The sequence below is a fragment of the Plasmopara halstedii genome (genome assembly GCF_900000015.1).
Source record: "Plasmopara halstedii genome assembly, contig: Scaffold_350, whole genome shotgun sequence".
Classification (NCBI taxonomy): domain Eukaryota; phylum Oomycota; class Peronosporomycetes; order Peronosporales; family Peronosporaceae; genus Plasmopara; species Plasmopara halstedii.
In genome coordinates this window covers 723,228-734,130 of record NW_020187271.1, presented here as the reverse complement: position 1 = coordinate 734,130, position 10,903 = coordinate 723,228, and the positions used below count along the sequence as shown (strand labels likewise).

The 10,903-nt window shown below is 44.2% G+C and overlaps 2 protein-coding genes across 2 annotated transcripts; both read left to right on the top strand.

The window, feature by feature from the left end:
- Window positions 1-4,350: 4,350 nt before the first annotated feature.
- PHALS_09196 (Uncharacterized conserved protein, contains JmjC domain) lies at window positions 4,351-5,957 on the top strand (the record flags this gene model as incomplete). The annotated part of the gene is made up of 9 exons (XM_024724654.1): window positions 4,351-4,536; window positions 4,592-4,649; window positions 4,708-4,801; window positions 4,878-4,913; window positions 4,974-5,026; window positions 5,087-5,138; window positions 5,196-5,250; window positions 5,311-5,787; window positions 5,844-5,957. The coding sequence occupies 9 exons, from the start codon at window positions 4,351-4,353 to the stop codon at window positions 5,955-5,957; spliced, it is 1,125 nt and encodes a 374-aa protein (XP_024575509.1).
- A 110-nt stretch (window positions 5,958-6,067) lies between these two features.
- PHALS_09195 (uncharacterized protein) lies at window positions 6,068-8,032 on the top strand (the record flags this gene model as incomplete). The annotated part of the gene is made up of 1 exon (XM_024724653.1): window positions 6,068-8,032. One exon carries the CDS (start codon window positions 6,068-6,070, stop codon window positions 8,030-8,032), a length of 1,965 nt encoding a protein of 654 aa, XP_024575508.1.
- Between the last annotated feature and the right edge of the window lie 2,871 nt (window positions 8,033-10,903).

Genomic DNA, 10,903 nt, shown 5'->3' with positions numbered 1-10,903 from the left:
TTTAGGTCACCGACCTTTCGTTCTATACAAGAACCAAGTACTAGTGCAGCGGATCGCAATCCGTGCCTCTAAAAGTACTTAAAAGTCTTACCAAGGCAAACGAACACTTCTGTTCAAAATCAAAACTAATTTTTACTTATATTTTTATTCTAATGTTAAAATTAGATCGTCCTAAGTACACTAAATATATAGTAAAATCTAAATACATTCATAACTACTGGCGACCTAGCCCATTCCCGTATTCTTGTTTGGGTGTATGGTAAAATCTAAATACATCCATAACTACTGGCGACCTAGCCCCTTCCCGTATTCTTGTTTGGGTGTGTGGTCACATTATGTCCATCTCGTGTGACACGCACACGCCCCTGTTATTAGGGTTCGTGTAACCCCGTTTCAGGATTCGTCCCTTCCTCTTCACACTTTCTCCCTCTCGTCGTGAATTCGACTAATGACCGTGCGTACTTCTCGAGCATCTTTGATATCGGAGTGAACCCGCTCTTGCGCTGTTAATTTGGCAAACGGAAAGCGCATATCGCATATCGTCAACAAGTCTGCGGCGGTATTTGCAATATGCAAACGGTAGACGTCCACCGATTAGGTTGCACGAAACCATACTCAGATCGAATTTTGATAGTCTGGGCTTGACAAACGGTACATACATGAGGCTTCGTGGTTCTCCTCCAACACGTGTAACTGGACTTACGGCGCGAAAACACGCGGTTCTAGTCACCACTCGAGCTTTTATTCGACTAGAGTTCGTCAAACAGGAAGGTAATAGCACCGCGTCAGTCGTGAATTTCGTGACGACGATAAATCGCACGGTAACGCAAATACACTAGACCACTGAACTCGTCAGTGGATTCTTGATATCAATCGTCGTGCGCCGTTGGTCGTTCAACGCCGGGTTCTGCCTTAACGTACGAAAGACCTGTTCGACGTGAAATTAGAGCATTATCCAAGTTCGATGGTGGCGAAGGCGCCTCGCATCCTTGAATTGAGGTGCGGTTCTGCTCTGCGCTCGTCATCGGCGCAAGTCGTCTTCGATGTGTTTCATTTCGTGTGGTATCTGGAATAACCGAGTCTCAGAGTCAGAAAAGTTTGAAGTAAACACACGATTGAGTGGGGGGTATAATAGCGCCAGTTCCATTACACATGTTGTGTGAACCGCATCCTCCTGTGTGTGGTTAACATCCCGCATAGTCGTATATCCACCAATTCTATTTATAACAATATTGGTGGCATTTATTAATTTTGGGAAGGTTTGAGGACTATTGGCCAAAATCAATGTAACTTTATCTTTTTCTCCTTGTTCACGTAAATCAACGGCTCGCTGGAAGTGAGCAACACTCTGTGACACTTGTTGACTGGTTAAACTAAGAGCGTGTATACAAACGGGCGATTTCCGTTACATCTATGTCGACATAATGAGAAGCGTGGCCTACGCGTTAATTCCGCGAAGAACAAGACCATTGAAGATTGACCAGTTTCAATTGCAAATAAGAAAGCTGCTTGGCCGAAACAACGACTTTAATAAATATATCGCATTGTGTTGACATGTGGCGGCTTTTCATCGATCTCTTTTCAATTTGGGCTGGGGTGTGGTAGAAAACGCAGCCATAAATCTTCGAAGAAAATTCTGATGTGTGCCCCGATATAGACTCTTCTGGATCTGGATCAATCGATCATGTCGTCTTTGATGTTTCAGTCTGTGCTAAAGGATGTGCTTCCCTCCAAGTATAATCCGACGAGCATTAAAATGTGATCGCAATCGAATCACGTAAGCTTTCAACAACAGAGATAAACGGTTTTGTTTTTGTGGTTTTGCCCGCTTTTGTCAAGTACGGTGGCGCCAATCTGGCTCTTAATATTTCATGTGTCGTTCCGCGTAGCAACGTCGTCATCGCATCAGTCGGGAAGTTGCGACATGGTTTTCCCGATTGTCAAATATTAATATGAAAAGTACTGGCAGTGGAACGCTTCTTCGTCAGTTCAACCATAACTTGTCACATGTCATGATGATGGAATCGCGAATCTATGAGGCGATAGGTCAGCCTACGGGTCGGATGCGACAAAAGTGTAAAAGCTTCGGTAGGCAACAATTTCTTGAATTCGAATGTTGTTTATCGAACCGTTTAGCTGCACGTTTATCGAAGCGTTTAGCTGCACATTCGTAGCGCCCTTTCATAGCGACTTGTTAAAGTACAGCGCTGTGCAACGTCTTAACCATCCTTGTGGCTGAATTACCTTCGACTCTGTCGCAACAATCTGTTTAAGTCGCAGGGGTTCCTTAGATCGCTCCAAATAATGGCCTACCATGGAAAGCATCACCAAAACGTGGCTCATAGAAAGGTGACCTATTTCCATTCAAGACGAGTTGTCCAGCAAACTACCATGGATGTTGCTAATATCTGGTGAGGTGGAAGGCAAAATTTTTCTTCGTGTATGCATGGTAGTTAAAAGCCTCACTTTAGCAAAACTACACTAGCGGAATTGACGCTTATGACTCAGCGCTTCCACAATCATCATCATTTAGGAGTGTAAAACAGCATTGCGAGCGCAACATGCATCGTGATAGCGAGTCGGTGATGAAGGCGCTTCGATCTAGCGACTTGGCCGGTTGCTAAAGAAGAGGATTTATGGAGAGAAGCAGCACTGCCGAGCAGGAACTTGATGTGATGAAATACCTTCTCGACGCCTTATTTGTGATGTAAAATGTGCGGCATTAATGAAGTCTCCAGTCGGACGTCTGCTTAACTGAAGCTGTCTTGCAAACTTGAAAACAATCGAAGTGACGTGTCCTTTTCACCCCATACACGAATTGATTACGGTTCTTCCATGACAGCAGTGAGCCCCTAAAATGCGAGGAGATGAGTTTATTCGACCGCTACCAATTTCAAAGCAGGTGGCACTTTAGGGAAAGGGGCAATTGAAGAATCACTGAGTGTTCGCGTCGCGATTTCCGAGCGCTCATTTTTCTCATACATCGAGCAGAGAATCCGAACGCATTAAGGGGTTGGGTCCCGCTCTGACGCAACGAGTCGACAATGATAAATCAATAACCACGACATTATTGAGTTAATGAAGTCGTTGCGATTCTTAAACAAGCAAAATTAGGTCTGATCCAGGTTCTGCTTCGCGGCGAGGTCCCTCAGAACTTTTCGCTATAGAAAACGAGCATGGAATGCGTGATACATTCATAGGAGGGGTGAAGAGTATCTTAATTGAAAGTTCTGTCTACGTTTTTCTACGAGGATGAAATGTTGGATTGGGATTTGGTTGGTCACTATGACAATTCTTAACAACACAAATTCGGCATCTCCACCGAAACTAGCTTTAGGTCGTCGTCCACAACAACAACTTATGGTCACGGGATTGTTGAGCCTTATGGTGAAACGTAAGCGATAGAATACTTGGTGCGAATAAGGCACTTTGACGTGCACATGGCGGAGTGAAAGCTTAATCGTAGGATGGCTGCTCAGCATTCACTTTGGCGCAGACTTTTGAAAAACAAAATAACCGTGAGCCTCAGTGCTGGTAACATTTGGTCCGAAAAAATACAGGGGGCGTACCGTGTTATAGTGTACGTACTTTTGTGGAATTTTTTGAGAATAAGAGGGACCAATAAGCCGATACAAATGAGTATCTGTCAGAAGTCAGTGTGGCTCGAGGTCTTCTTGTGTGATCTCAAAAAAGTTATCAGCGATGAACCTTCACTTGATCTACGAGACAAAAAGGGTCCCTTTTTCAGTCAAGAATCTTTCACCTGCTCTCCGAACATATCAACATTCGATGCAATTTTTAGCGAGACAAGGTTTGGCTCCCTAACTTCATACTCATGCCACCACTGAAATACTGATTACCTAAATTATAAAGTGAGTCCTAGTTTTAAGACGTTTCATTTTGAAGAAAACTTCAAGACAATGGCTTTATGCCACTTTCGTTAGAATTAAGTTTGGGTGGCGTCACACACAGATGCTACTTTGATCTTTATGCATCCGCTGATGATAAGGTGGTGCGCTTGATGTGGAAGGCGAAATGAGTGACCGTTCACTGACTTTCAATTTCTTCATCGCTCATGTCTTATTCAGTAAAAGACTTTCGCGAAGTACCGGATAATTGTGAAAAGTATCAGACCATATTATGTGAGCGAAATGCGTAAGAAATTAATGACAATTGCCACCTATACTAACAGCATGTGTGACACAAATTATATAAACTCTTGCATTTTTGGGTATAATCTACGAATCGTAAAACATTCCTGACAATGCACGGCAATTCGATATAATATTTGAACGGTGCACTAAGGAATCACACCTGATTTTATATTTTTATTTGTAAGTTTTCGAAATTATGGACGTGGAGGACGCAACCAAGTTGAGCTACGACAATTTTTGCACGCGGTATATGGCATGCAATCGACCTGTGCTGCTGCGAAATGTAACGCCGACGTGGTTTCCTGGGACAAGAAAATGGCACAATGAGCATAGTATTAATTATACGCATTTTAAGGAACATTATGGCACTGCGTTGGCCCCGGTAAATATTTGCCAAAAATTGTTTTTATGTCCTTTGATTAATATATATCTTTAAGGTAGCGAGCGGGGAAGTTGCCGAATACGGAGCGAAGGATCGTCAGACTATGAAAGTTGGTAATAGACAGACGAAAGCAATTTCAGAGTAAGCACTGTCTTATCGAAAATGGTGCAGTTGATTATGTGAATCAAATAGAGAATGGGACGGTGGGTAAGAAGTATCTGAAGGATTGGCATTTTGTACATGCTTTTGGCAGTGATATCTACGAGTATGTGAAGAAGGTTATTTTCTGCTATTCAACTCGCTATCGCTTATGCTTGCGCGATCGACGTGGTTTATTGTAGCACGCCACCATTTTTCAAGGATGACTGGTTGAACTGGTCGGTAGATTAGTTTAACTCGAAAGATCAAACTGCTCGTTTACTGACAAGATAATCTAGGTGGTGGGACCATAAAGAGAATAGCAAAAGCGATTATCGGTTTGTGTATATTGGTAGGTATGGAATTGTAAAGCGCACTTTATAGAAAATATTGAGTACACAATATTCCATAGGCCCCGCTGGAAGCTGGACACCGCTTCATCAAGACGTCTTTCGTTCGTACAGGTATGACTTTATTGATCTTGATTTACAATATATTCCCCCTCACTTCTTCATTTTTAGCTGGTCAGTCAATATTTGCGGCCGCAAAGAATGGATTTTCTATCACCCAGATGATGTACGTTAGATACTCGCGCTTCCTGGTCGTATGCTCGATATCTGACATCATGCAAAGCAGGAACCCAAATTGAAGGATTGCTTTGGCTATGTAGTGCCTGACGTTACGGCGGAGTACATTAACGAAGAGAGGTATCCTCGAATTCATGAAGCAAAACAAGTGTACACAATTCAGGAATCTGGCGACGCTATTTTCGTTCCGAGTGGATGGTATCACCAGGTCAAGAATCTTGAAGACACGATCTCAATCAATCACAATTGGTTCAACGGATATAATATTCGTGAAGTATGGACATTTCTTAAGCTCGAGTACGCTGCCGTCGATAACGAGCTCAAAGAATTGAAAAATATTGGCCTCGTGGGTTATGAATTTGTTGACCAATGCCAACGGGTCATGCAGGCAAACACTGGCATTAACTACCTGGAGTTTCGAGAGCTATTGTATGCCAAGGCTAGCGATCTTTTAAAGAAAAGAATTGTTGCAAATGACAACCACTTGGCAGTCAAAAAAAGCGACTTGATTCTTCATTTAAAACATGTAAGTTTCACGTCATGCGTATTTTGTGGCAAAAATATTTTCTTCCACTCTTTTAGGTGCGTGATATTCTCCAAGAACTAAATGCAGCTTTAAAAGCGTTTGATCAAGATATAAACGTCAGCGAAACATGGCGAGATGTTGATTTGCAATTAACAAGTTTAGGCGAGTGAAAATAAATATGCCTGAAGGTTTCATTGCGCTGGGTAGAATTTTCGTATCTATTTTTGATCAGGTGTTCTTTGGTTAATTGCATTCACGACTTTTATTCATAATAGTAAAGATGGCAAGTGAAGAATTAGTTGAGACAAAAGCTAGCGATGAACTTGGTGAGCAAGGATTCACTGATAAGATGCAGAGCCAAGCAAGTGCGGACTTAGAAAAACTAACGTTGTTGGAGCAAAAGCAAACAGTTGAGGTAATTCCTGAGGTATTCGAGGCTTTTACTGAGGAATATCTTCGGTGGCAAGATAGTTTCGCAACTTTGGACGAGGCAAAACAAGCTGAGAGAAAAAGAACGTTTATGGAAGAGCAATACTTACTCGAGCAGGCAAAGCTAAACGGTCAGATAGAACAGCTAAAAGAACGTTGTGGTCTAGCAGAGTTAGAACGACTTCGTGCATTAGACACTCTTGACGAACAACAAACATTTTTTTTGAAGCAGCTTGATGAATGTGATCTTCGCTTTGCTCAGCATACTGCTGAGTACTATATCCTTCAAACTCGGTGTGATCAGCTTCAGCAGGCTTACAGTGATGCCCAAATATTTCACGAGAATTCTCTCTCAGCGAAACAGCACGAACTGACGAAAAATTTAAGCAAACTTGAACATTCAAAGGAGAAAGTTGCAAGTTTGGAAAATTCGTTGAAAGTAGCTTCCTTGGATGAGGATAATCGCCAAGCGAAGCAAGGCGCTTTGCTGCGCTTTGCTGAACAAGTGCTCGAAAAACAAGATCAGCCAGATGACGCCAATGCTCACAGGAAAGTGCTTGAGGATAAGTTAGCAAGGGTATCTACAGTTAACTCTGATGGCGACGATTACGGAATGCGAATTCGAGGACTCCAGAAAGAAATTTTTGCTAAGTCAGAGCAGCTTGTGCTACAAGGCGAAAGACATCTTTACTTGGGAGAGCTTTTGAATGAAGCAAAATCTGAATTGGTACGCGTACGAGAGGAAGTTGGTAACGCGCGATGCATTTTACTTCGTGGAATTGGACTTGATCCTATCATCACTTCTTGCAATCCAAACACAAGTGCCAACGATACACATTACCAGCATGTGAAGCTAGACGAACTAATTCGACTGCGCTTGCAAGCATTTCGACATGAATTGCAGCTTGCTGGAGGTTTTTCACCGTCTATATCTCCGTTTGGAACCGCAAATGACGTTGGGTGCAGTACACAGCTATCAACGTGCCACATGCCTAACATCGAAAGGTTCACAGTACTGGAGGCCTTGGGCCTTGGCAGTCTCGGACGCTTGGAACGTGAAATGCGAATGCTACGAAGCCGAAATAAGCGGCTACTTCAGCGGACGGACCAACTCGAGGGTGAGCTGGAAACATCTCAGATCGGACTGCGCGACCTGCAATTTATGCGTGAAAAAGTTGTTGAGATGGCTAGTCGTGAACGTCTTGAAAAAGATTCACGCACAAAGAGTGAACAGATCAACAAACAATTGAGTGAGAAAGTTGCAGCTCTTTCAAGACATGTCGAAAAGCTTATGGTGCACCTTAAGCACGAAGCAGCAGCTAAGACCCGCGCAGTGGAAGCGCAGCGTCTTGTGGAAAAGGAGCTTGGTGAGACAAAAGACAAAATGTTCGCTGCAACCCGAAAGTATATTGCACAGGAGACAAAAACAGTCCAGCTGGAACAAGGTGCTCGCATTTTAGAGGATCAACTCCGTTTAATGGACGAAAAATGCATTGATGTGCGCAACAAATTGGACTGGACTCGCTCAGCTGCGCGTAAAGCAAACAAGCAACTTTTGGCTGAGAATCGGTTGCTGCACATGCAGTTGCAGCTGGCTAGAGATTCCGCTACGCTTAGGGAAATGCCCGATCGGATGTCTCTTGCGCCAAATTCTCGCAAATCGAAAAAACTGACACTAGGTGCGAGCAGATCCGAGTCGCGTCTGCCTACAGCTAAACTTGCAAATATCGGGTTTCTTCCAGTTGTTGCATCGATGGTGCAGAATCCTTTAGCCGTTTGCAATGATGTGCAGGTCAATTGCTGCAGTCAGAGGTAGGCGCGGGCACACCGTGGTCAAACACGAAACTGTCAGTAAACGCCGAGCCTGATTGGAATGATCGATGTTTATAATATGTTCCAGGTCAAACTTGTCTCTTTTTGTCTGAAATCTGCATGAATCCCAATGGCGTTGTCTTAAATGCTCCTTTGCTACCTGAAACCAAGGTTTTGAACAATAATTACAACTTAATGATTACAAAATAACGGAATGGATAGCCTCTGTGAGCTACAAGTCGCTGGTGAATTTTCGCACAGCATATCGTTGCCATTGAGATGGTCGACATTAAGTCGTCGTGCTTCCTGGTTACTCATGACGCACGGCTGGTTTCGTTTTAATCTTCGTTAAGTTAGTCCTGCGTATGACTAGCAATACAAGGCAAATGTAAAACAACGCCACATCAATTTTCTTAAAATCTGTGTTACCTATCGTATTCGTCTCAATGAGCTCGGCAATTTCATTCTTGTTTTACTGTGTACCATTTTGCATCGGATGGCATGATATCCTCATTGAGTTAGTTGTTTATTGTGAGAATATTGTGGTTCTTTCCTACTCTTTCTGGTTTGGAAATGAAGTTCATTCAATATTTGACAAAAAAGCTACTGTCTACTCGAATGTGCACAGAAAGAACACCTCCATGAATATAATTTTGTGTAACGACAGAGTAAAAAACGCAAATTGATGCTGGTTCGGATTGCAAATACAATGAACGCTGTACAGTTGTTAGAATGCATGTTTAACATGGCCAAGGCAAGAAAGGCTCAAAGATCAAAAGGGATTGGAGTGTTTAAAAATAAATTGCTCAGGAAATATTCCATAAGATGACATACATCAAAATTGACCAAAACGTGACACGTTTTGCATAAAACACTTCATCCAATACAACGGGGTTACACGTACCCTTCGAAGAAAGGGCTGATGGTGTGAGTGTGGATTACACATTCTGGTGTAGACACACAGTGGTGTGGCCACACCGTAACAAGAAGGCAGGATCGCCAGTAGTAATGCATATTAATTAAACTTTACTATATTAACAAGGTATTACTATATTAATCTGGAAAACCTAAGGATTTAGATATTGGCAACTCTGTCGGAACATAAACAATTGAATACAGTTCCAATTTTCAACAAAAGCGTTCATATACTTGGTTAAGGTTTTAGAACTTGGAGGTAGCGGATTGCGATCCGCTACACTCGAACTGGTTCTTGTAAAGAACGTAAGGCCGGTGAGCTTAGCTTAGCTTCCTCTATGCAAAGAGCTACGGTAGCCCCGCTGCATTTGGTAGCACTTGTAGTCAATCTACGCCTTAGTCATTACGACTGGTCCTTTGTGAGGATGGAGCAATACTCCTATTTGTCTCAGATCATGCAGGACTGGCTAATTAAACTGATGTCCCTGCTGGGCCCTGAGGGCGTGCGACACCCTGTTTCGCAAGGGCCCAAAGCGATAAACACGGACCTAAAGGCGATTTCGAGCAATGCAAATGCTCTGCTAGAGCACCTAGAGCAAAAGATAATGGCGTCGACTGCGTCCATGACGCCACCATTGACGACGGATGACTCCAACCGAATCAGGCCACTCATGGTGAGCGTTAAGATCTTCGAGGGTAAGGATTTGAGATAATCTCCTGCTCTCGGTAAGAAAGGCTATGGCATCCTCCATGCCCCAGAACGAGCAAAAGCGCGTGGCGCTAGCTATCCAGGCGCGAAGGCCGAGCGCGACAAACGTGAGGTGATTCGGTTGAAGCTGCGTACCCCTCCTGGACGGAGATGAAGCGTCCGCTTTTGCGAGCGTTCTCGCCGCCTGATCAGGCATATCGCGTGCGATCGCGTTTCCTTGCTTCCCGACAGGGACAAGGAGTTGGTGGACTTTGTCCAATAGTCAAGAACTCTTATTGTCAGGATGGCAGCCGATCCTCTCCTCGAGGCGGTCGCAGTGACCGTCTTTATGGAAGGCCTCCAGACTAGCGTGGCCAGAATGGAAGTCTTCCTTGTGCATCCGTCTTCTTTTGAAGCGGCAAATCTGGTATTGAATGCCAAACGCAACTTTAAGTCGGCACGACTTGGTTGATATGCACACCCTCAGAGCTCGTCGAGCGGGCCTAAGCCAGTTGATCTCAGCTTTGCTGAGAAAGAGGAGAGAGAGCTCCGTTCTGCTGAGCAGCGTGTTAACATCTGACGGTGTTTTGTCTGTGGAGACACCCGTCACTTTTGGACTGGTTGTCCCTGCGTAAGCCGCGTTGAGTTTCTTTGAACCGACGTCCCACTTCTAGCCAGTCTGGTTTGTCGCGGGGAAACGAGAAAACCAAGTAGGCACGAGGTGTCCTATTAAGAAAGACTGATTTCTGTTGTGCCTCAAAGATGTAGAGGGCAGCAGGGCCCCGAAGGCTTCCTTGCTCCTGAACAAGGTACGTGTATGTAAGCCGGGCTTGTTGGTCGTAAAAGCGACCGTGAAGAGCTTTGATTGCCATAGAAAAGCCTTATAGATTCCAGGGCATCGGGCAATTGTGCTCGACACTCTACGATCGAAGGGAGTCAGCTGTATTTTGAGGCGCTAGAAGCGCGGTTTACTGACACCGTCAATGTTCGCTCAGCGACGGAAATTGCGTCACTGTGCCGAGGGTCCCTGTGGACCTTGGTGTCAATTTTCTTGACTTCGAAAGCGTGGAACGCTGCTTAGTCATGAATTCAAGGTATGATCTTATCTCTGGTTTGGCATGGCTGGAAAACCATGAACCTGGAGGTCGGGGACCTTGGGCGCAACGTGCACGTCTCCTGATGGAGCTTTGGTGAGACATGAACCTACCTCTGCTAGGAAGCAGAAGCGGTATTGGTGCGGGCACTGGACCGGGACGGTCAATGTGCTAGAAT